A 25,674-nucleotide genomic window follows, 5' to 3' on the forward strand; every position below is an offset into this window, starting at 1 on the left:
GGTTATTATTAATGCCTTTATTAGCACAGACCAGTAGAACTGGTGAGTTGGAATTTCAGCCTTTTAGCATCAAAATGCATAAATGAAAAGTTGGGGTGTGGGGGTGTGTGACTAACTGTATCTTTGCAATGCAGTGTTGGCTATTTGAAGGGCCAGTGCTAGTTTTACTGTTAATGCGTTGTTACCGTAACCAGGTTGCGCAAGAGCCGGTATCGCCTTTGTCCAGCTGTCAGCAACTGTGCAGCTATGGGTTTTTGGGAGAGGCCTTTTGAAGTACGGGGGTAAGCTTGTAACGTGTTAGTGCTGTACCCGGTCCCACCTCGCCCTCCCGCTCGCAGCCCCCGCTCACCCCCGGGGGCCCGCTGCTAGCGCCCGGGGCCCGGTACTCCCCCGCGGCCCTGCTGGCCCCGCCCTCTTCCCGAGCCCGGCCCCCAGCGCCCCTCCGCGCAGGCGCGGTGCTGCCTTGGAGCCGCGGCCGAGGCGTCCCCGCGCCGGGCGGGCGCTGTTTCACCGGGCGCCTTTGCGCGGGTGGCGGGAGGCCGAGGTGAGCCGGGGCCTGCCCGCCACGGGCCGGCTTATTTCTCGGCGGGAGGCGGCGGTTATTTACGTGGCGCTCAGCCTATCGCCTCCACCGGCTCCTCCCTGCGCCGGGGTGGGGAGGGCTCTGCAGGGGTACGGGGCGGGCTGGGCCTGCCCCGCCCTCACGCGGAGCTGGGTCCGGCGGCGGGGGGGGTCCCGCCATCCTGCCCGCGGGTGCGAGCGGCCGTGCCTATCCGCCCGGACTGGGCTGTGGAGGCGGGGGAGCGCCGGGTATGAGTCGTCTCAGGCGGAGGGAAGGATGCGGCAGGGCCGGGCCGGGCCGGGCTCCCGGCGGAGGGCGGCTGTGGGGAAGGCGGCGCTGACGGGCCTGGGCCCTGGGGAGTGTGTTACATGGTGTGTGCCCCCCCGATTTCCCTCCTGGTGTTGCTCAGTATTTGGGGGTGGCGGTAAAAGCTGCAGGTTTGCGCACAGCCTGCTCTGTGCTGCCTGTCTTCGTCCAGTTTGCAGCGCGTTGAGACAGGCGAGGATACTGACGTTCAATTTCATGTGCTTTCAGTCCCTTAGAGACACAATCCTCTGAAATTCATGAACCAGCATGCTTGGCAGAAGACCTAAAAAAAGCCCTCAGGCAAAGGGCCAGGGAGCTGCAGTTGCAAAGCAGGTAAGGAAGGCAAAGGGCCAGGGAGATGTGGTTGCAAAGCAGGTAGGGAAACCTCCTACTCCTACTGCTCTTCAGGGTAGTCTCGTTCAGACCTCTTGCAGCTGTTTTCCTGCTATAATCTCCCATGCGTTACTAAGATATTGCAGGACCATGAAAAAATCTGAATTGTGTGGTGCCTGTTTTCCTGCTTTCTCCTTTAGCACATTCTTCTTAAAGTAAATATCTGATATGCAGCAGTGGAGTTCTTGCAGGGAAGCCACAATGTTGTAATCTTTATGTGAGACCTCATGACTCATGCTTATAGTAGTTTCCTGCCTCAGCTACATTGAGACTTAATAATAACTTCAATAACTGTATGGAGGTTTTTCTTACACTTCTAAGAAAACAGAAATAAGAAGACCGGAATATCAGATAACAAATTCAGGGGCACATATGGGAGAACTTCAAGGTGCTACACCAGTTATTTTAATTTCCCTATGTATAGTCATTTTTTCTTGCAACAGATAGACTGATAAGCCTATGTCCCTCTCCTGTAGCTAAAAGTGAGCTTAGATGTGCCCATGTGTTGGGGTTTTTTTTCATACTCTTTACCTTTGGATGTAGTTTCAGGAGCCTTGAGGAGAGAAACATGATTTACTTGTGGTTGGCAGGTGTAGGAAGTCAGGCAACAGTGTCAAAATTAGAAATACAGCCAAGGCAAAATTCTGGGTAGAATAGTGGGAGGAAAACAGAGTACAGTTAGAGGTAAAGAATATGTTAGAACCAGCATGGAACTTTAGAAACCTTTGAAGGTAGAATAGAGGCAAGTAACATATAGAGGAGGAATAACTGGTGAGAATATAGGGAAATATGAAAAGAGATTGGAATAGGATATTAGAATAGAGAAGATAGCTAAGATATTCTCTTTGGTGACTTCTTAGGAACCAGTATTCTCATACTGGAGGCAGAATGTTTTAGTTAGAGATCCGTAATGTTGCCATTGCTCTAATATGAATGTTTGCATCTCTCAATTGGAGAGGTAGTATATAATATAGTTCATTTGAACAAGGGAGAAGGTAAAAGGTGAAAATATCTTTCCTCCTTCCAAAAAAAGAAACCACACTCTAAAAAGATAAAGAGTAAATAAAGGAGCTGATTAACATATTTTACTGATTTCTGATTCAATACAATTAGTTATTCAGCCTGTCTTACAACATGGAGGATTGTTGCTTGAAACAAATACACTAATGGCTTGTTCACTTGCAAATTAACTCAATTTAAACTGTTTTTGTGCTATGTAGTGTATCAACTGCAAGTTTTTTATAACCTCTCTTTTTCTGTTTTATTAAACATTTCTTTAATACTATTAATTTCATTGGAAATGTGCCTTACTGAACAGATTGAGAGACTTAATGCTAGAACTGCTGGATTCTGTTCTTGACTCCATTCATTACGACACCTGCTTCACTTCCTATACTTGCAGTGTAGTAATGAACAGATCACATGGGCTCCTGATCCATTCTGCACGTTGATAAAAGGTGTGTGTGTGTGTTCCATAGAACTTCAATCTTTAGATCACCATTATAAATACTTCCTAATTAAATCTTGTCCTGACCTTCTTTCCATTCTATTCAAGACTGCAAATGTATTAGTTTTGTTTTACGGAAGGGAGATGGATAAGGCAGAGGGTGGCTAACTGGTCTGCCCAGTGCCTTACAGAACGTCAAGGGCAGAATTGGGGCTAGTAAACAAATAGCTGCTGATTTTGAATACTGTTCCTGGTCCTTGGAATGAGTATTTCTCAGGTATATTTCACATTCTTCTTTGGGATTATAAAAGGGTTCAAAGAGGGACACAAAATATTTCAAGGCAGTAGCCACCAGCACCTCGATTCCTACAGGGTTAAAAAACCCAAGTTGTTATTACTTACTCACACTAGTTTATAAACTGACAGGCAGCTTCAGCTTCTGGTAGCACTTCACATCCTCAGAGGCAGGAGGAGATTGTTAACTCTTGTAATAATGACAACTGATTTTTATTCCTTTGCTTGAGAGAAGCTGAACTGCTGCCTACTTGGCCATGTGAAGACCAATAAGCCAACAGGGCTTATTGTGCTTTGAAAAAGTCTGAGGAAAGCTACTCCACCTACCTCATGGGATGAATCTAATTCAGTTAATTCATGTTTATAAAAAAGCTGAGCATACTTTGAATAAAAATGCTGTTATTTCTGGGGCAGTTACTATCTTAACCAGCAATATAAGAATCGTGATAAAATGGCATCTTGGAAGAATACCTTTTAGACTAAGACCTCTGAGATTTCTCTGATACTTATGTGCTTTGGCATGTTTTACAGCAATTGAGTGATAACCCTCACTATTTTATCAAATTCTGATTACTGTTATTAATAATATTACCTGAGATGCTGTTGCTTAGCTGATGATCTGTTCCAGACGGTTGATTGTTTTCTCCAGTGTAGTGTAGGCATTGCTGCATTTGTAATGGTTATGTTTCTCTGTGTGTGTGCATGGGCTTTCCATGTGTTTATGATTTACAAACTGAGGTAATGAGAAGTACAGAACAGTTCTGTGTATGTAAATATAGCTTCTTCCAAGAGATAAGGGTGAAATCTCTGCAGTGTACGCATGTCAGACCTGTATTGTGTGAACGATGATTGAATATTTTTTAGCTTAGCTGTTACAGGAACTGCCCTGAACTTCCCTGGCGATACCTGCTTCATGAGGCTCAGTGTAACAGACATCATTTTATTTCACCTCGTTATGTCGGTCTATTAGGCTTGATTTTAAGAAATTGTTGGTTGTGTAGAGTTTTAAAAGGAGTATTTGTGGCTTATTAAGATTTATGTACCTTACGTCAGTTATGGGTGCCTGGTATGCATTGTTTTGGTAATAGAAGTGGTATGTTAGTGGGCTTTAAAAAAAATGAACAGAATCCAGAATGCATGAAAATGTTTAAATAATCCATGCAGTGTGATGTTTTTGAGTGTCATCTCTGTTCTAACTGCAGTATCTTTTTTTTATTTTTTATTTTGCCTTGGCTCCAGCTGGGGCTGTTTGTAGATTTCAATCCTGAAGAGATGCTGCTGGGTGCAGAGGAAGGTGGGGATGATGGGGACTTAGAAGCAGAGCTTGCTGCTATCACAGGAGCAAAGGTGAAAGAAGGGAAATCAAAACCAAAAGGGAAAAGTAAGTTAAAGTATCTGGATTTCATTTATTGACAACCTGAATAATTTATTAAAGATACATCAGTGATTTGTAAATAGGTATCTAAAATGTTTTTTCATCACCGATAGAAGGTGAAATTGCAACTATTCTTTCCTTTACTTTGAAAGGTTTAAGTTGTTACTCTACAAAAAGGGTAAGAGTTTTTTTGTCTGTGCTCTTATAGACATAGGAAAAAACTACGTGATGGCTAGCCAATTTAATGACTAAATTAAGACACGCTGGTTTAGCATATGAAGTCATAAAAAGGTGTAGTAGGTGCTAGATGAATTCAAAATGGAAATTGTTTCTTGTGGAGGGTGGGCTGTTTGTTGTTTGGTTGTTCTTCTGTTTAAAGACTGAATTTACTGAACGAGCATTACATTTTTAGTTACTTGGACTCTGTAACCAAAACTGAATACCCTTTTAAGAGGGAAATCCTGGAACTGATGGAATTACTGGGAGAATCCTGTAGTTTGTGTTATGCAGGATGTTAGAGTGTCTCTTGGAATGGATCATTACTATTCTTAATATTTTAAGCATCTGTTAATTTTATCTGATAGTGTTTGCATGCAGTGTTTTACAGGATTGCTGTAATCTACTATAAATCAAGGCTGCTGCTGAGAGGGGCAGTCTCTAGTGAGCATGCTCTACTTCTAAGCTGGTATACGTATTTATGGAGCTGCAGGGTGAGCTGGTTCAGGAAACTGATCTATAAAAATAAACTTATGTTGTTGTGCTAGGTTTTCAGCTGAATCAGTTCCTTGATCTGGTTTGCTACCTACCTATTTAAATGCGGCTATGGCTGCAAGGGAGGGGTGACAGCAAGTGGTTGAGGTGGGAGAAGGAGAATGGGACCTACCCTTGCTATGGGTGCGTGAGCAGATGCTGGAAAGAAGAGTTAGTGCAACTACAGCCTAATTTGCAGCTCTGCAGTAATTTGCCTGTAATATTTGAAGGGACTTCACACAGAGCAGCAGGGAGATGAAGAGTTTTAAAATATTTAGAAAAAGTGACTGTCTAAACACTGTAATTGATGAGAGACAGAGGAGGTATTTGTATCTAAAACTAAATTCTGAATAATTTCCACTCTCCAGATTTCAGGATTGTAGTAAACCCTTAAAGCTAATAAGCACAATTGTGCTAATAAGCACAGTAGCAGAAATTCTGCCATTGGACATAGGTAACTCATGGTTAAAACACGTGGTATAGTGTTTTGAGGGTGAATCTGGGTGTCAGGAGCTCTTGAACTGTTGTTGGCTTTTCAAGTGCTGACTTCCTTCTGGCCCTGATTGTGTCGCTTAATGTGTTTTTTCAGTCTCTTTATTCATAAGAGGGAAATGAAACTTCAGACAGTGCAAAGTTAACATTTACTATGCCTTCTAAAGGTATGTGTTATGGCTTATAAAACTATTTTCCAAAATCATTTACAGCTATTCTGTTTTCCTGGTAGAATTGGGAGTATATAGATCAGAAGCGCATGGAAGATGGACAAATGGACATCTGGCACTGGGGACTCATGAGACCTGGTACAGTGTAGTGATGGGGACATGGTGCATGGCGGGGGCAGGATGCAGGCCAGTGCCTAGAAAGGAGGAGGGTATGGTAAGGACAGGGGAGAAACAGATCCTGTCTGGAGAAGGACAGAAAAAAGGGTCCCAGTACAATACGTACTGGTGCTCGGTTCTTGGCTGAGCATAAGGTGCAATAATTCACTCCTAGATTTATATTCTAGAGCCCCGATGGGGGGGAAAAAGTGATATCTCCCTCTAGCTTGAAGATGCAGGCAGGAAAAGCTGTACTGTTGCAACATCTTAAGTACAGAGATCTCTGCTATCTATGATTGATAAATGCCAGTTGGTCAGCCACTCGGATGTTTGAAATTGTAGCCTCAACTTGCCATACTGGACTAGAGCTGAACCAACCATCTGAGGAGGCTTGGTTAGATTTTTTGCCTCTAGTGGGGCTTCACATAAGGGACACTGACCTTTGAAGTACAGCCAGTTGCATTTGGATATGGCCTACTGTCCTAGTTGCAGAGTTTTGCTAAGGGTCAAATATATGAGCAACATGTTTGACACAGGTCCTGAAGCACTGATACAGTAAATTAGATTATTTGAACAGAAACAGCTTTGTACCTGGGTTAATTTTCAGCTGATTCAGCAAATGCAGGGGTAGGATGGGATCCGTTTTAGATCCGTTTAAATTGACTGTAAAACTCTGTCCTGAAGATCTATATTCTATTCAACATGTACTGACACTGGTGAGTCATAGTCATATGTCTGCATAGGGATCTATCAGAGGCATTTACGTGGACAGTTGGGATTTGTGTGCAAATAACTTCACCTTTGAGAGCGCGTGGAGGAAGTTGATAGTTAAGGAAGATGTGGTTGGCACAGCATGAAGTAGAGATGAGAACTCAGCAAGCAGGAATTAAGTAGAGTTTTCAGGGTAAAGACCAGAAGCTTGAAGAGAAATTGCAAGGCAAAGTAGCCAAGAATGATTTGGAAAAGGGAAAATCTCATGGGCATGAGACAGCAATGCAGAAAATGCAGAAGTGTAGTTAGAGAGGCAGAAGAAACAGCACTTTTTCTGATTTGCTTAGCAGTTCTCTGTGCCAGTGTTCTGCTGCTGCTCTTGGGCTCATGACAAGTATGATGCCTTGATTTGGAGCATTCTATTTTTGTATGCCAAGTGTGACTTTGCAGTAGTGTTTGATGTGTAAAACAAGTAGTTTCTCAAGGTAGAAAGATTTTCTTGTCTTCCTTTCTTGCTGTCTTCAAACATATGGATAGTTTGCTGTGCCTCCTTGCTTGTCATGTTAACAGCCAGTAGTTTGGCTTATGGCTTGTGTTGTTCAGTATGTCTCTAGAATTGATGCTAATGTGCGTCATCAGTTTCAAAGGATGGATATGTACCCAGTTTAACATGAGATGGAGAGAGAGAGACAGACATTCTTGTGCTTAAGACTGTAGATTGAGAAAATGGATCAGCTGTTGGAGTCTCAAGCGTAATGTAGACCCTATACAAAACTCCAGTGATTTAGTTAGTTGTAGTTTGATTGGGAGCTCTTTGAGCTCAGCACTATTTATGGTAAATGCCTTGAACTTTGTTCTGATTTATGGTTGTATGCATTGTTGTAATACACACAATAACATGTTTTTGGCTTTGAAAGAAAACGCAAACAGAATTTTTACCGGCAGGTGTGATGGGATGTTTAATGCAAGTGTCTGCATCTCATGCATTTAACTGTGGGGCTAACTTGGTCATATCCATACATGCAGATCTTTGGGAATTAGAGTACTTTTAACTCAAATTAGTTCAACATGAGGGAGAGAAGAAAAGGGATAGAACTGGGAGAAAGAAATAATTTGTTGGCACTTAGGGATGGATGGATGTGGACCACTTCTGTTCCATATGGGGTCAGAATTTATTCTGTCAGTCAGAATTCACCAGGAGTGAATTACGTTTTGTTAGGGTAGACTGACATGAGGCAAAGGACACAGAACAGAAAGGCCTGACAAAGATGCTGAGTCCAGGCCTTGTTAATATGGACAATCACGTCATAAATACCTTTCATAAATATCTAGCATCAGCTTAAAACTAGTTCAGATGTTTATTCCTACTGGGGACAAAGGCTGCTCCAGTAATTCCCTTTCATGGATGGAAACTTCAGACTTATTCATCAACAGTTTATATTTATGCCAGTTTATTTGTGCCACCATTGATTTTTACCTTAACTAAGGAATACAGTTTTGATGTAACATCCAAGAATAGTAGTATTCTCCAATTTTTCTTTGGAAAATTGAAGTCTTCCATGATGACAAAGTTTCTGTTACTAGTTATTTCTGTAAATAATATCATAGAGGTACTTATCTGTATCTTAAATCAGCCTAGGAGCTTGAGGTGACTTCTAGTAATTTTTCCCTGAAGCAGTTGTTTGATCCAGTCCTACTCATCTTTCTTACTCAGCCTTAAATGTCATTACTGTGTAAACCTACCACAGTATCTTTCTCTTTTGTGGCTATGCTTTCTGAGCACTGTTGTGTCCCACCATACCTGCTAGTCTATCATGGTGCTTATGGTTTTGCCATTCAGGCTCCTTGTATTAGTAAACAGACATTATTTCTCCCTGACATCTAATTTCTGAGCTAGGTTATTGGGTGCAGTCATTTTCCTTGTCTTATTGCCTGCCTTCTTTGTCACTCTCAGAAAGACTAGTATTGCTTTTTTCCTGGATGTTCACTTCCCCAGTCTTTGTCCTTTATCCATTCATATATCCTCGTTTACCTATGGCACTATCCAATAAAGGGGCAGTAAGAGGAGAAGTCACTGCTCTCTTTCAGCTGGTAGCAACTCCTTTAGAATTTATATCCAGTGACTGCATAACTGTTACTTAGGGTTTATGGCTCCTTGTGGTTTCTTTTCACAGCTCCTCTGCCCATGGAACATATTGAAAAGATGGCTGCAGAGTGTATGAAGGACCTGAATGAAGATGAGGAGGAAGAAGCAGAAGATGAAGACTTGGAGAAAGATACAGATCTGTTGGTATGCATGACTTTGTTAGCAAAAAGTTTTAGTACATCTTAGTTGTTTTGTTTTTTTTAAAATGGAACTGCATTTAGCAAAAATGTCTGTTAACTTTGTGGTGAGAAGCTAAAATATTGCAAAAGCATTCCATTAGATATAAGACTTTGCAGGATCCAACCCCTGCACACCAGAGTAAGAGAGTTTCCTAGCTAACATTCACATGTGTGAGAGTCTTAGAGAAGTGGGGGAACAGCAGGAATCCTATTCCATGTCAGCTGGTGAAATACAGCCAGGGACATTCTCCTTAAAGTGATGTCTGTCACCATTTTGCTACTGCTTTGAGTAGTGCTTGGCCTGAGAGAGTATGTCCCAAGAAATTCTTTGTCATTTCAGTGAGTGATCTAGTTGGCAGGGTTTAGGGAAGGAGTGTTAAGCAGTGTTTTTGTCTGCCATTGTTAATAAATGCTTTTTGGAAATCTCAAATTTGGGTTTGAATGATCTTTGTAAAAGTACTTCTCTGAACTTCTCCAGCTTCAGATTTCTAACCACAAAGTTGTGTGGTGATCCTGGAGCTGTAGTGTGGCTTTTGAGTGGTATCTGGCTTCCTGTTGCAAATACAAGTGGAACCAGTTTCATTTAAAAATAAAAAATAAAATAAATAAAAAATGACCAGAATATAAGATGTTTAGACTCTCTTTTTGGGTTCAAGGTCCATCCAAAGGTTTTGGAGCTTGAGACTTTATTTTATTTTGTCTTTTGAGGAAATAGAAAATTTTGAGGGAAAGCTTTTTGTTGGCTTTTACTTTAGGCAGAATTGCAAGAAGTTCTGGGGGTGGAAGGTGAGACAGGAAGCTGTGAGGATGAAACAATAGCAATGGAGCCATCCACAGCTGAAGGAGAGAACAAGCAACCTGAACTGCAACCACAGGTAGGAAAGAGCTTCATGTTCCTGACAGTTTTGCTGGATCACCGTTGTCATGCAGCTTATATGAGGGTCACAAACAAGGATCTAGAGAGGTGGTCTTGTCCTCCAAGGAAGGAAAAACTACACTATTGCTGTCTTCTCTGTGGAAACCAATGCTGTATTGACATAGGTGAATTTTTTGCTGTGTTCAGAGGATGATTTTTAATGTTAGCATAGAATTGAGGAGGTAAACAGTTGGAATCAAGCATGTCTTATCCCTCATTAGGCATATGAGCATGCAGACTGCAGTTCAGGCTTCCAGAGTTCGTATCTTCCCTCTCAGAGTATTGAGCAGTGTGCTAAAATTGTGAGATTTGTTGTAACTCAGCATCTTTGACGTCTTTGTGGAATTTTTCTCAGTAGCATTAGCTTTCTCAGCTTAATTTGTCAATCCTCATGCAGTCAAATCCTTTATTCAGTTACAGCCATGTTTCTGTTGTGTGCTACAGATTCCAGTGCCCTTGTGCATTGGGCCCATTAATAAATGGGTCTGAGAATGTTTCTATGGAGATAATGGCAATAATTACATCAGTAGCCATCTGAAAGGTCTCTGTAGCTGTGGAGTGTTTGTAAGTAGCTACTTGTAACTTTGCTTAGGCTGCTTTTGTCACTGAACTAATTCCAGGCTGTAGGAGGAGGAAAAAGAGCTGTTGTAGTAAAACCAGGTTGAAGAACCCCAGAAGGGAGTAAACTAGCATGTTTTAAAAATAAGAAAAAGTCAAGATTTGTGCCAAAATACCTCTTCACACCCTCTGTCATTTGGTGTTTGAGAGACTTTACTGTTCTCTTCACCTACTCCCTAACCACATGCCTCCAATTGCCCTGTGACTGTGAGTTTTCTAAACGGCTCCACCCGTTCTTCTCTATTACGCCTTTGAGAGAAAGCCCAGACGTGGATCCAAGGACCGCTAGTGTAGTACAAGTGCTCCTCTGTTTTAAAGACTGTTTCGTCCTGTGCTCTTGACTAACAGGAGTGTGTGTAGAAGAGGAGTATTTGTTTTTCAGTGCTGTGGGAAAACTTGTATAGTTGGATGAAATAAGTTTTCTTGATTTGTTTTATTATTTTTTCTGAGACCACCTCACTTCCTGCTGTTACCAGTGAGCTGCAACAGACACTGGAGAAGAGAATTGCTAACTATAGGACAGCAATTTCTAACGCAAAGGAGTCAGGTGAGAGTGCCAAAATACGCCGATATGAAAGAGGCCTTAAGGTAAGTTGGGTTCATCAGGTATGTGAATGAGGGGGAGGCAAAGTCAGTTCTCTAAACTGTAGTTCAGAGCCTTTCCAGATGTGTGAATTTGTTGAAAGGGGAGAGAAATTCTAATATGCTACCTTGAGTTACTTTAAAAACATTTCTTGTTACTTACTACCAATCTGATGTAGCAAATACACAGAAAAGTGTAACTTCAAATGCCTTTTGTGCATCAGCTTTGTTTCTGTTGAATGTGTCTAGTGGTAGCTAGAGGCAGGGTTTGTGGTAAATGCTGATGTTAAAACTCACCTGTCTAGATCTGAATTTGACCTGTGATGACTGTTGAGTGTTACCTTAAAGCAAATTTAGGAGCTTTTCTAGAACATATACCTTCCAGTTCATCACTGATGCCTTCCCTTAGATACTAAACTTCCACTCAGTTCTGAGAGACAGAGGAAGACGGTATCTTTCCCTGAGTGTGTTGGCTGTGCTTGAAAATAGAACAGGATTTTTCATTAAGGCAATTAAAAATTGCGGCAAGGAGTGGTTTCTTCAGTTTTGCATCTTTTCAGCCAGGTGGCGTGCTTGTAGTTAGTTGGTAGTGCTTGGTGATTACCGCTGTGCAGAGTGCCTTTATTTCCCTGTTTGCTTTCATCTGGTCTTCTGCATCACCTCAGACAGCAGCCAGCTCTGTCTTTTTGAGCAAAACTTTATAGCACAGCACTGTCCGCTGAGGGAGGAATGTAATGTCTTGCTAGCTGCCAGGTGTCTTAGGATACAAAGGTGTTGTGGTTTAACCTCAGTCGGCAACTGAGTACCACACAGCTGCTTGCTCACTCCTCCCACCCCCCCACACCACACACACCCCCCCGGTGGGATGGGGGAGAGAATTGGAAGGGTAAAAGTGAGAAAACTCGTGGGTTGAGATAAAGACAGTTTTAATAGGTAAAGCAAAAGCTGCACATGCAAGCAAAGCAAAACAAGGAATTCATTCACTACTTCCTATTGGCAGGCAGGTGTTCAGCCATCTCCAGGAAAGCAGGGCTCCATCACACATAACAGTTGCTTGGAAAGACAAACGCCATCACTCCGAATGTCCCCCCCTTCCTTCTTCTTCCCCCAGCTTTATATGCTGAGCATGACATCATATGGTATGGAATATCCCTTTGGCCAGTTTCGGTCAGCTGTCCTGGCTGTGCCCCCTCCCAGCTTCTTGTGCAGCCCCAGCCTTCTCAGTTGGTAGAGCATGGGAAGCTGAAAAGTCCTTGACTAGTGTAAGCACTACGTAGCAACAACTAAAACATCGGTGTGTTATCAACATTATTCTCATCCTAAATCCAAAACACAGCACTGTGCCAGCTACTAGGAAGGAAATTAACTCTATCCCTGCTGAAACCAGGACAAAAGGGAACAACTGAGGCCAAACCCAGGGGAGGAAATGTAAAAGAAAGGAGATGTCTGTATGTGTCCTGCTAGCTCTGAAAGGAATGTACATGAAACCACCTGACCTTTCAGAGAGCAAGAGGGATAGGCAAACCAGCTTATTTCATCCAATAATGAAGCTTAGTGCGCCGTTTGCCACTTCCTTTATTTTTCAAGGTAGGGAGTTTCCCTGTGCCTAAGCGGTGCAGCTAAGGATAATAGACTAGATCTCACTTCACAGCTCGCAGTTCCTTAATTAGCAAAATGACATGCCAACAAACGGCGTACAGTTATCTCTTGTACGTAGTTCTTGGAACTGTGAACTTTAATCTCAGTGTTTAATTCCATTTCCAGTCAGTCTGTCATCCCACACGTGGAGAAGAAAGAACTGCGTGTGGGTTGCTGTACTGGTCTGAACCCCAATCTCGCATGCAGTCAGACCAAAGTATCTACCACTGTTGCTTAATAGGTCAAACAATGTCATGGCTAACCAAAAATAGCAGTGATTCTGGCACTGATGAGATTCTGTTGTTGTCTTTCTGTGCTTCCATTTCAGTTTCTATGGAAGGTGAAAGAAGTAAAACTTTTGTTTTGGCTTAAAGTACATGGTGGTCTTTTGTCTAAACCTTAAATGAAAAAAAAAATACTGAGGAAGGTAATATTTGTGGTGGAGGAATGGTTTTAAAAAAATCAGCAGCAGTTAACCCATGTTACAGATGGTGAGAGCTTCTTGCCATAGATCACCAGCTGAAGCTCCATTTCCTTTGTTAGTATTTAATGGCTTTTCTCATTGCATTAAATAGGTATGCAGACTCCTTCCTTCCCTGAATCTACATAGGCAGTGACATTTCAGACTAGTGTATTTTATTTTGTTTTAAAGACATAAAATGCATCTACAGTTGGTATAAATGGCTTCCTTGGTGACTTTCTGTGACAAAGCTGAGTGGACCACATCAGCTAATAATAATAAAAAATAATCACCAATAATTCTAGGTGTTGAGGTACTTGCAATTATGTAGTTTGGGTAACAAGTCCTTTGCCTTGTGTTGCTCTGATAATTGGACACCTTTCACTAGCGCTGAACTTGGCAAAAAAATAGGGAGCTAAAGTGCAGCAATCTGTAGTGGTGTGCGTAATAGATCCCATCACGAATAAGGGAATGAATTTGTGTTTTAATGATTTTATGCTAGTAATATGTTTGATGAAAATGCTTATCGACTTTGCTGTTCCATCTCTGCCAGACACTGGAAACCATGCTGGCTGCAGTGAAGAAAGGCAAAAAAATCAATGAGGAAGAAATGCCACCTCCTGTTGCAACAGGAAAGAGTTCTTCTCACTTATCTCAAGCCACAGGAGCGGAGCTAGAGAATTCAGGAGATTCAGTCAGTATCCTACCAGAGAATAAAGCTGAGTCTGCTGCAGATGATGAGCAGAAGACCTCTCATGAGGCAATGCAGCATCTGGAATCAGAGTCTCTACAGGGTCATGCTGCTTTTAGTCCTATCGTGGAAACAGGTACCATGATCTGAGAGGATAAGCAGTTGCCACACTATTTTAGTGCTACATCTTTCTTGATATTTGTATTGTGTAGCAAAGCACGGCTTATGTTGGAGCTTCCCTGCTGAATGTTTCAGATAGAGTTGTCAGTGGGATGCTGAATTTCTGGCAGTGGAATCAGTTATTATAGAGCTCTTATATGCACTATATCAATATCTTTCACTTTCCCCATGCCTCAGTTTCTCCTTCAATATTGTGACGTGGAACTCCAAGCTTTAAAGAGTTTTGAGATATTGACTAAAAGACTTTTTTTTTAAATTGGGAAAAGTGGGATTGTTATGTCTGGTAGGACTTCTGGAGACTGGAGGAAAAAGGACTTTTGTAACATAGCTGTGTGATTCAAAGCAAAAGAGGACTAATGCAGGTTTGAATAGATGGACATAGCAAGGGATGCATATTTTGTATGCTCTATGTAAGTCTCGGCATTGTTTCATTCTCACAGATCTCCAGAACAGCAGCACACGAGCAATGCTACTTATGAGGCAGAAGGAGTATAAATTAGCAGCTCTAAAAGCCAAGCAGCAAGGGGACCTGGAGAAAGCGAAGGAATATATGAAGGCAGGCAAGGTATGCACACAAGAAATCCTGAATGCTCAACATACCCTATGCTGTACGCACATGCATCGAGTGTCAAATATTCATTGTGGCAGCTGGCAAGTCTTGGACATACTAGACCAAATCTTCTGATTTGTTTTTTTCTGCATTAGAAATTTAATGTGGTCTTGGAAGCTTTGGATAGTGGGCAGCCAATAGACCTCCACAATATGCCTCCACCTCCTCAGGGTAAGGCTCGTCTTATAAAAACCCTTTTAGAAGTCTCTATGCTGTAATGGAATTATTCTGAATTTGATTGCAAAACTGTAAGAGTTGAAGATCAGTTCGGTCTGAGACTTACTGCATATTCAAATTCTAATCAAGACCAATGAAGAAAAATGAGGTATCATTATTTATATTGAAGTTACTCTCTGTGAATTACAAGTTCAAGTAGGTATTGATGTCTAATATTCCTATTTTTGTAACTTTAGATAATAGCAGCCAGTATGTGGAAGGGGAAGAAGGGTAATGGCACATTCTTAAAGTTTACTATAATATTTGATGGTGTTTCAAATGAAGTTCGTAACGTTCACATTAAGAGATTAACAAGCAGATTGCAGTGCAGTAAAGTCTAAATCTTAAAGCAAGTTACCAATATTAAAGATACTTCAATCCTTGTAACAGAGGTTTTTTAAATAGATCTAGTATCACCACCAACAATTAATATTTGGTCTGTGCAACTCAGTGTTTTAAACAATTTACTTTAGTAGATTATTTTATTCTCAGAAACTAAATAACAGATTACTTTATTTCAATAAATCATGAGATTTATGACTCCTTAAGTTATAAACTGATCACCAAAAGGCATTAGAGAGAAACTTCACCCATGATATAATCTTGCCTTAAAAAGTGCAAGATTTTTGCAGTGGATATTTTTGTAGTTTTCTGAAATAACCACTGTTATACAATGCCAGAAACTTGGGTGTCTGAATAGATGGTATTACTTGCTTCCCTTTTTCAGCACATATTTTAGTCAATTAGCAATCTTGTTCACTCTTTCCATCTGCCAAGATACCAAGTTGTATTTTGGGGAGAGAATTCTTGGAATACTTGAACTGGTTTTACGTTTTTTTTTTCTTTTCCCTCAAGCAGCACTAACCTAAACTAAATCAGCATTTGAGATTTTCTATTATAAAGTATTTTCTCTGAATAATGGGAACCTTAGACTTACCTAGCCACGCAGATATTGTTTTGAAGCCAAAAAGCTTTCAGGAAGATGATGGGATCAAATTGATGGTTTTCTGAGTAACATGGGTTGACCTGCTGTTTATGGAACATGCTGTGAAACTTCCTGCTTCCCTTGCTTTGCAGATCTTGAAAGCCTAGGAAACGTACAAGATCCATCCAAGCAAAAGGTACCAGCTCCAGTGGGAAGTTCCCAGGACCTTACAACACCTGAACCTCAGACCCAACAAGTTTCAGGTAGGACTTCTGGATTTCTTTAGCAAAGCATAAAAATAGCAGGGCTGGAAGGCACCTGAAGGTCTGCTGTATCCCACTGAACTGCAGCAGGATTGAGTAAACCTAGCTAATCTTCCTGAATATTGTTTGCTGCTGATCCCATCTGTACTTTTGTTCTGGATCAGTAATGGAAGTAGAAGTTAATAAACTTTCTTTAGAAGAATTGCATTCATAATAAGACTTTGCAATGATGTTTTTGTCTCTGCAGAAGGTAAGGAAGGGGAGGAAGAAGGCAGCTCATATGTTTTGAAATCTGAATCATGCATTTCATTGTCTGTCTTATTTCAAGCTTCCCTGCAGCAGCCAAAAACAGTGCTGGAAGCGTTGCAGCAAAGGCTTGAGAAGTACAAGTCAGCAGCAGCACAGGCTAAAGCAAGTGGGGATGATCGGAAAGGCAGGATGCACGAGAGGATAGCCAAGGTAAAATGGAAGTGTAGCAAGCTGCTTGCATACAGCAAAGCCATTTGAATTAGTTCTCTTGCTGAAGACTTTTTTTAAGGCTGAAATAATTTGTGTGTTGTCCTTCTATTTGAAAAGAGCTCCAGTAGGGAAGCTGTAAAGTGTTTGGAAGAAGGAGAAGAGACAATGTACATATTATAGCAAAATACTGTGTATTCTGCAATATTTATGCTGGTTAAATACAGATGATTGCTAATTTATAGTCAACTTCATTTTATGTCTTACTGCGTGCCTTTGATTACAGCAATACCAGGATGCCATAAGAGCCCATAAAGCAGGGAGAAAAGTGAATTTTTGTGAGCTACCTGTTCCTCCTGGTAAGTGTGAATATAAAATGTCCTAGTAACAACTTTTGTATATCTGCTCGGCTCTGAAGGAGGTGTGCAGATATTGCCTCCTCATCCTGTGGAACAACTCCTCCTTTTTCTCAGTGAGTAGGCTGGCCTTGCTGTTTGATGGTATTGTGAAGCTGCTTATTAATATGCTCCCAAACTTTCACACTGGTGAATATTCCTGACTACTGACTGCCTGTTTGACAGCATCAGAACTTGAAACTGGCCCTATTTGAGAAGTTGAACAACTTAACCATGGGCAGGTGCTGAAAATGTCACCTCTGTGTCCTCTGTACCAGCCCTCCTAGAGGAAAGAGTAAACTGGAGTTTACTGGAAGGAGATTTTTGAAATTGAAAAAATTTGTCTGATTTTTCCCGTTCTATTGATTCCCAGCAGGAGCCTCGGAATTCTGTATTTAATTAATCATCATCTTGCAACACCTCACAAGTCAGATCAGTATTGCAGCTCTCATGACTAGTAAAAGTAGTCTACAGAGACAAAGCAAATCATGCTCGTGGTCACACTGAGACAGTGACAGAGGCAGAAACTGAACCTGCTTCTTGAGACACTCCATGTCCTTTTTATCTTCTTCAGAACGTATAGTGCTGTGTTTGTAAAAGTTTGGGCAAGGTCATCTATGAATGCTCCATCTCTGGTTTGCGTGATACTGTTTCTCCCCTAGGAAGCATCGTTTCTTTCATCTTGCGCCTGATGTGTTCATCTGAAAAGATACACTTAGCGCTGCAAAGTAGTGCCTAGATTTTTTAAGTTAGAAAAGGGACACGGACCTTGTGGCTTTTTTGTCACTGTCAAATGTGGCAATGGCAAGCGCTGTAGTAGTAGTAAAGTAGGCAGTGCCAGCTCTGTCAGGTCATGTACGGTTTTGAAGGTTCCCTGCTTTGAAGCTGTCCCTGAAAAGCAGTTTAGTATCCCTTGTCCTAGAATGTGATCCATTTCTTGGTAAATACCAGTTTCTGTAAGAGCGAGGTACTCCATATTTACACCTCTGAAAATATGGGTAACTCCTCAGTTTCCTTACGTGTTAGCTACATGTTTTTCAGCCATCATTTAGAGGCCATGAGACTTACATTGAAGACAACCATCAGGCAGCCACTGAAACCAGCAATGAGATTATAATGGACTGACAGTGCATTTCATTGCATCTGGATGATGATAAGTACCAGCCTTGACCTCTTTGGAGACAGAAATGCTGCTAAGTAATGGATCAAATGTCACGCAGGGGCAGCAGCATAGGATTCTGTGTTCTGCCTGCCTGTGTACCTCAAACTTGTTCTGTCCCCATAGCAGCCATTTCTAGGTTTAGAAGCAGTTTAGTCATTATTTCTTGGCACTTCTAATGAGGCTGGCAACAAGAATACTTGCTACATATTAATGAGATAAATCTTATTAACAGACATTTTATAGTAGTGGCTCTGGGTCTCTGTTGTTTGAAGCTGACACTGAACTGGTAGTGTGGAAGTGAGAGTTTATCTTCCATCAGCAAGCCTTCCTCCCATCCTTAAAAGAATTATAAAATAATGAAAAGGATTGTTCTTCGTATACTTCACATTTAACTACTGTGATTCTGCCTTACTTTGCAACCTCTGCATTGCAGTAGATTTTCAGCAGAGGCTTAGTGTATTATCCAGATGTCAGCAATGTATTGTTTATTACTCGATGGGGTAGCACTGGTTTTCTGCTGGACTGTGTACCAACTAAGGTGAGGCAGCAGTGGGGGGAGGGGGGGGAAGAGCCAGCAACTTTTTGTACAGTCCGCTGTCCTTTTGTGCAAAGGAGAGAGACTAAATTCTTTGCTGGTTCTGGGGGCATGTCTTGATGCTCAAAGTCTTGAGGTTCTGAGGTTCCTTGGCTGGTTGCCGGTTGCTCAACTTAGAAAACTATGCTCTGTTATTGCATCATTTTAGCATCATCCCTTTAAGCCTGTATATCTGTGAGAGATCTGATCTTAAGCCCACCACTCAGACTTTATCTAGCAAGGCTTTGTGGCCTTGGCCTCAGTCTAGTTATGCTGAATTCTGAAATATATTAGATAATAGATACTTAGATAGAAATAGCTTTCCAGAAAAGAAGAAGTATGGAAGACAGAACATAGGTCTTATGCAACTCTTTACTTGTATGTTCCTTTCCTCCTCAGGATTTCCCCCTCTTCCTGGTGTTGCAGCAACGGATGGTGACAGCACAATAGCTGCTGTTCTGGAAAGTGCCAGCAAGCTGGCAAACATGGAGGAAAATGATGAAGAGGAGGAGGTTAGTATTTCTTAGAAGGATGTGTAAAAGTTAAAATGCTCTCTTGTGGTTTGCAGAGATGAGGCCATTGGATTTTTAGTCAAGCAAGGGTACTGAGATGAAATACATTTCCCAGAAGTCTGAAGAGTACAGCATCTCAGTAGTAATTTCAGTTTGCATTATAGTGTAGGGGAGAGAGAGTGAGATGAGATGTTATTACAGTCAGTACCTACAGAGTTTATGAGTCCAGAGTTTGGCTCTTTCATAACTGTCTTATATGTGGCTTTTATTTTCAAAGCAAACACTTCAGATCCTGGCTGCTCCTTTACATTATTCTAAAGTACTTAAGTCTGTACTTTCATCCTACATCCCAGTAGCTCCTATGTTTGTGCTTTCCCAGGATGTTCAACACTTACTGCTTTTTGTCAGGTGGCACCAGCCTTTAGACTTTGGTTTGATTTCTTTATCTCTCTGGATTTGGTTGCTGATTGTGCTTTCAACTGGAGTAGCTTTTAATGGAGAGAATTCCTGGATGACAGTCTTTCTGCATGCATCCGCTTTTTTTGAAATCACTGCCTTGTTGAACATTCCTTTTGTCCCTTCTATAGTAGAGGTTTGACGCTTGCATAGGTCACCTACCTACTGGCGTGGCATGGCTCGTAAACCTTCAGAAGTTAAAATTTGCTGTCTGGAGTGTTATACTCCCCTCTGAAGTGATACCAGAAGGCTGATACAGTGATAACCATGGTGGTTGATGCTTGAGATGCTGTCCTCAACTCTGAAATAGATTTTATGCATTTAATATGAAATTCTTTGTTATGCTAGAATGAACCTCTGACACAGGCCCCAGTTGCCAAGAAGCCTGCTCAGCTGCCTGGAAAGCCGACTCAAGTTGTTAAGCCAATTACAGTGCCATCTGCTGTAGCTGAGGAGGAGAGCTCTCCTGAGCATGTGAAACGAGCTACATCACCCTCCACTCTGGACAAGGCAGAGTCAATGGATCATCTCCCTCCAGATGGTAAGGTGAAGGGATCATCATTCCCAGTGATCCACGTGCAAGTCGTTTGAACTAGTTTAGTTTAATACCTTGGTAAAGACTTCTTTTCATTATATTTTAGATAAGAGCCTGTGAATGTGTGGCATAGATTTCCTCTGACAGGAGCCTCAATATATGTGTCTGCTGGAGGGCAGATCCAGACCAGCCATGCAGCTTTATTTCACAAAGGCAGCATGTGTAATTATAAGGGTGATTGGGTTTTTAATTAATTTTGATGTAACAAGTGTATCGATTCTTAATGTTTAACTCTGCTCACAGTTGAACTCTACATGTACTCTCATTAAAGTGGACGGCTTGCCAGTGTGAATTATTCATTGATCTAATGCAACTTCCTACATCAGACAGTGGTTTCTGCCTAGCGCTTCATCCAAGGATCTCAAACTGGTGTATAGGCAGTAGTTCATCAATTTCTAGTCCTCCTGTTGCTAAGGTCACTAAACAGTTGCCTGCACAAGATTAATTGTACAGATAGTAAGGGACAGCCACCACCTCACGGTGTGATTTGGGCACACACCAGCAGTGTTCAGGCTCTCACTGATTCTGTTGTCATGCCTTGACTGTAATCCCATCCTTCTTCCATTCTGCCCTGGGTAGTTCCCTCAGGACAAAGCAGAACTGCCTAGTTGGCTGATGCACGTTCTTCTGCAGAGTGCAAAGGCATTTCACAGCACCACTGTGATTAGCTCATAATTCTTCTCTTGAGAAAATTCCATTACTTGTTTTATAAAGACCACTAAAATGTAGTAGTTGTCCGTTTTGGCTTTGAAAATCTATGAATCCTCAGGAGTTTTGTTTTTTGCAATTTTAGCTGACATATTAATCTCTTGAGTGAATTGCCCTAGACTTATGCTGTGAAGGAATTGATAATACCTGGTCTCTGGTGTTACAGTAATCTCTCTTGGGTATTTAAAGTATTTTAAAATAAGACCAATAGGCGCAACAAGAACCTGGACAGATTCATACTGACATGATTTTCACAAAAAAATGTCAGTACTTCACTGTTGTAAAGCTATATTTCACTAGCCAAAGTGCATTCTGTGATCCAAATGTTACCTCTTTCCCCCCAGAATTACAAAGTGCAGCTTGCAGCTGCCCGTAGCTGATAAATCAACTGTAAAAACCTGTCTTTTTCTTGTGGGAGAGCGCAAGGCGTAGGGAGGTGTGGGAGTGGAGTGGAGCAGTTGCACGTAAGGTCTATACCAGGAAAGTCAAGGAGCCAAGATCAGTTGGATTAATGGCTTTGCTCAGTCCATTCTCCACAGATTTTCTTTGAAAATACTCACAGAGCACACTGTGAGTTTTGTCTCAGTGGAATCTGGGCTAGCTACCTTGTCTAATTAGCTTGGTTTTGGCTGATTGGGCAAATTGCTCACAGCAGCAGGACAGCGGGCTCTTTTGCAAGGATGGGAATAAGTTGATAGTCATCCGACAGCAGTGAACATAGTGTGAGAGTCATTGGTATATTTATTTGCTGAGACAGGCACCTCTTGCAAGTGTTGTTTAGCGTGTGTAATCACAAGTAGAGTGCAGTGGTGAATCCAATATGAGTATCTTTGGAAACGGCTGCAATCAGCTCATGCTGTACCATTTCCTAAGTGAGATGTAAGAAGAGGCAGGATGCACTGACCTGGTACAGTGTAAAGCAATCTTTTCTGACTTGTGTGGTTGTCCTTACTGTTTTGGGAAGGAAAGAGGAGACACAAGAAATTAATAAGAAACTAAGATGGCAAGGAATTACAAATAAACTGAGGTGATATGTCTGAATGTGCCTGCACATTGGTTCATCAGGTTTTTTTTCTGACAGATCAGGGGAGAGGGAAGAAATGAGTAAAGAAGATGCTCGTAATATTCGCTATCCTTTAGAAGTTAACACGTTAAGCTGAAAGTTTGAATTCAGCTTCTGCTTTGGACCAATCAGCTGTATTGGAGTCTGTCTCCTGCCTGCAAATAAGGGGCTGTAATTACTATTGTGACACTTGTGAAGTGCTATGAGGTTTTTTTTGATGAAGAATGCCATGATAGAAGGAAGTTTGTTTCTTTTTCTGATACTAGAAGTTGGAACTGCCCAAGAAACAGTTAAGTGCAGTAAGGAAATGTCCTTATTTGATATCTGTACTTTTACTGACCTTTTTTTGGCTATAAACTGAACATAATAAACCTGTTTCAGGGGCATGGCAGTGTCAGATGAGTGAGGGTTTTTATACAACTGTTTTTCAGCTAGGGAACAGCTGGAATTTCTGGAGAACAGAAAGAAGCAATACATGAAGGCAGCCATCAAAGCAAAGAAGGAAAATAACCTTGAACAGGCTAAGATGTATCTCAGAACGGCTAAGAGCTTTGACCTAAAGATTGAGCAAGCAAAATGTGGCAAACCTGTTGATATTTCCAAGGTTAGTAGGACTGTTAGTATTCTGCTTTGTTTCATATCCTTGGACATCTAAGTGCTTACTTCAAACAGTGAATGATTTAATAAATATTACTTGACACAAATTAAGTTAGTTTGCTCAAGTGACAAATCTGGATACTGAGCCCTGAAATTCCCCTATATTTTTGTTTTAGTTTTTGTTTCGTTTTGTTTCCTCTGCTGCTCCTCAAATGTGCCAGATTTTGAGAAAATTTAGTCTCTGTGAACCATTTGCTCCTTGATTTACAATGGCACATCTAAACCGTGCAGCTTGGAAGTGTTCCCTGGGCTCAGGGTGTGAGTACATCTCTTAGCTGTGTCCTAACTCCATTTTGGGATGAGGATCAGGTGCACGTGATACAGTGATGATCTGGTTTCTCTTGGTATTTGGGTAGATGGGGAAACCAAGCTGCACTGTAATAGCTCACCTGACCTGAATAATCAGGGAACTAGGCCTGTAAGACATTTTGCAGGGTTTTATGACTTAAGCAGTTGTCAGGCAGTGGTGTAAGTAGTGGTTGGGTTGGAATTGCCTTGAGAAGAAAAACAACCCATCTCCCTTCACTGACCTCTCCATATATTCTGACTGCTTTTTGTCTACTTCATTTTTTCCTGTAAGGGCTCTAAAATGTGGTGTTCTTGTGTTGCAGCTGCCATCACCCCCTACAGATGATGAGGGTGATTTTATCTTCATACACCATGAAGATGTCAGACTGTCTCAGAAAGCAGATGAAGTGTATGCCCAGCTCATAAAATTGCTGAAGGACCAACATGAGGTGACCATTTTATCTTTTTTTTAGAAATGTTTTGGGGGTTGTTTTTTTTTTTTTTTACATTTCTCTGGGCTTTATTAATATTATAATCCCATCATTGTTTCTGTGGGGTCTTTTGTTTTTCTTTTAAAATACTTTTTGATTTTGTGTGTCCTAAAGTGGAAAATTTTCAGAGTTGGATTCTCTGGTAGTTGAAGTCAGAGGGTGTGCTTGGAGGCTTGGAACTATCAAATTATCACTATTAAATATGAGCACTCAAGTTTGAAAATAGTATCCAAATAAGACTAGCCCTTGGGTGAACCTCATATCTAGAAATTAAGTGATTAAAAAGTAATAGGGCAGAACAGCTCAAACAAAGCTGTGCTCAGCTTTGGGCTTAAAGGACTGGGGGGGGTTGGATGTTTTGGGGTGACCTGGGAAAACTCTTGGCTGTTCTTAAATTAGATTGTCATCAACCTTAAAACTCTCTGCCAGTCACGAATCTGTGTGTAAGGATCACTGACTGCATCTGTATTTGTTTGGTTTTGTTTCTGTTGATAGAGGTGTTTGCAGTATTCCAAGCAATTCATGCATCTGGGAAATGTAGCAGAAACGACTCGGTAAGACCTGTTGCCTGCTGTTAATCATCCCACAATGTGGGATGAGTCTGCCTGATCCCCCTAAAGATGATGGGGGTTCAGGTTGGTATGCTTCTCATTATGTGAAAGGGTCAGTAACTGTGAGGTCTGCATCTCCAAGTTGCTCTCAGACCTCTGGTCTGAGGCTTACTCTGTGGTCTGTATTTGGCAGAATGCTCTGTTCGATGTTCCAGTGTGTGTTTAGCTTTTCTATTGTTTGTTTGCCTTTTCTATAGGTTTGAGAAACTGGCACAAGGTTGCAAAAAGGACATGGACATCCTACAGCTTGCACGAGCGCAAGGAATGGATCCTCCAAGCCATCACTTTGAGGAAAGAACCTTTAAAATGATAAGGTGTGGAAAATTAAAGGGATTTCTCAGGCAGGCTGGAATGAGTTTTCTGGTTTCTAGCTCTTGTTTAGGGAATTGTGGGCTTCAGCAAACTCGGGTGGCACCTAGGGTTAGGCTCAGCATTCCTGAAAGGACACTCTCAACAACTTAAATACACAGAAGTTGTTCTCTAACTTACCTTCTGGGTTCTTTTGTTTTCAAAATATTTCCAGATTCATCTCTTATATTATGCAACTTCAGCCATTCTTCCTTCCTCTGTATTTCTCCCTCAATCCTGTTGCCTTTGGGCTTTGTTTGTGGCATTTTTCACTATACCTCAGAGATGTTTTTATCTTGGTTTGTGCTCTTTCCTTGCTCTTTTGTAATTTATGAAGATGATCTATGTAGGAGTGCACTACTGAAAAAGGGCTGACAAATACCTGTGGCATCCTGGTCTGGCAGTGGATCAGGTGGTGGTGGGCTACTGGGATGAATACACTTTTTTGTCTTTATTTTTTCACAGGATATTTTCTGAGCTCAACAGCACAGAAATGCACCTTTTTATTGTCAGGGGGATAAACCTACCATCTCCGCCAGGTATGTACTCGAAAGGGCACGTGGGCTTTTTCCTCTGAGTAGGTAAGGGAAGTAGTGGGGAATGAGATTTTTCTACCTTGAAGACCACTTCAGGAGTCAAGACCTTTGTAGCCAGCACTCATTTAAAACAAAATAACCAGGTTTCAGGCTCAATCCCCCCTCCCCCAACCTTTTAAACAGTATTTAAACAAACAAACAAAACAGAAGACTAGAGAGAATCTGGGTTCCATCTGGACAGAGGGAAGAACTTTAAATTGTCCTGGGTTCATTCATAACTGGGTCATAGTTTAAGTTTCATGTTTATCTCCTATTTTGTTATGAGTGCCTGCCTTAACTCTGCACCACCTTAATATGTATTGACCCTTCAGTAGACGGGAGTTGCTCCTACCAATGTTACTGCTTTTAGTCCCTCGTTTCTGGGAGCTTGTAAACCATCTGTGCTAGACTGTCTCAGGACTAACAGCAGGATTAAGAAAAGTAGATGTTTTCCTTTGGATGCCAGCTTTCTATGGATTTTGGTTTGATGGATGGGGTTTTCAGTTGTCAAGAGAGAGGTCATGAGTCCTACTGAAAATCGGTTAGGTGCTCTTGAAAATCCTGCTCAACATTACAGATGCAATGAAAATATCTGCATTGGCTGTTTGGATTGGCTGGTTGTTGTCTCATTCAGGTGTATCACCAAGAGATTTGGATGCATTTGTGAAGTTTGAATTTCAGTACCCGAGTGCGGTGAGTGTGT

The 25,674-nt window shown here is 41.5% G+C and overlaps 1 protein-coding gene across 3 annotated transcripts in view; it reads left to right on the forward strand.

The window, feature by feature from the left end:
* Positions 1-475: 475 nt before the first annotated feature.
* Positions 476-25,674, forward strand: part of CC2D1B (coiled-coil and C2 domain containing 1B) — a 37,058-nt gene continuing 11,859 nt past the window's right edge. Inside the window, exons 1-20 of one of the 3 annotated variants that reach the window (XM_076340206.1) lie at positions 476-544; positions 1,097-1,201; positions 4,242-4,383; positions 8,831-8,946; positions 9,737-9,856; positions 10,966-11,103; positions 13,749-14,022; positions 14,507-14,631; positions 14,772-14,847; positions 15,970-16,080; positions 16,409-16,539; positions 16,823-16,895; positions 19,067-19,179; positions 19,984-20,176; positions 22,433-22,605; positions 23,270-23,395; positions 23,933-23,991; positions 24,246-24,362; positions 24,862-24,935; positions 25,606-25,664. In XM_076340206.1, the coding sequence (XP_076196321.1) occupies positions 1,136-1,201; positions 4,242-4,383; positions 8,831-8,946; positions 9,737-9,856; positions 10,966-11,103; positions 13,749-14,022; positions 14,507-14,631; positions 14,772-14,847; positions 15,970-16,080; positions 16,409-16,539; positions 16,823-16,895; positions 19,067-19,179; positions 19,984-20,176; positions 22,433-22,605; positions 23,270-23,395; positions 23,933-23,991; positions 24,246-24,362; positions 24,862-24,935; positions 25,606-25,664 (2,286 nt within the window). In that variant the 5' untranslated portion in view covers positions 476-544; positions 1,097-1,135. Of the gene's footprint in view, positions 545-727; positions 811-843; positions 934-1,096; positions 1,202-4,241; positions 4,384-8,830; positions 8,947-9,736; positions 9,857-10,965; positions 11,104-13,748; positions 14,023-14,506; positions 14,632-14,771; positions 14,848-15,969; positions 16,081-16,408; positions 16,540-16,822; positions 16,896-19,066; positions 19,180-19,983; positions 20,177-22,432; positions 22,606-23,269; positions 23,396-23,932; positions 23,992-24,245; positions 24,363-24,861; positions 24,936-25,605; positions 25,665-25,674 lie in introns of those variants that run through there. The other 2 variants (XM_076340207.1, XM_076340208.1) reach the window with 2 other exon arrangements.

Source organism: Aptenodytes patagonicus, chromosome 5, assembly GCF_965638725.1.
Source record: "Aptenodytes patagonicus chromosome 5, bAptPat1.pri.cur, whole genome shotgun sequence".
Classification (NCBI taxonomy): Eukaryota; Metazoa; Chordata; class Aves; order Sphenisciformes; family Spheniscidae; genus Aptenodytes; species Aptenodytes patagonicus.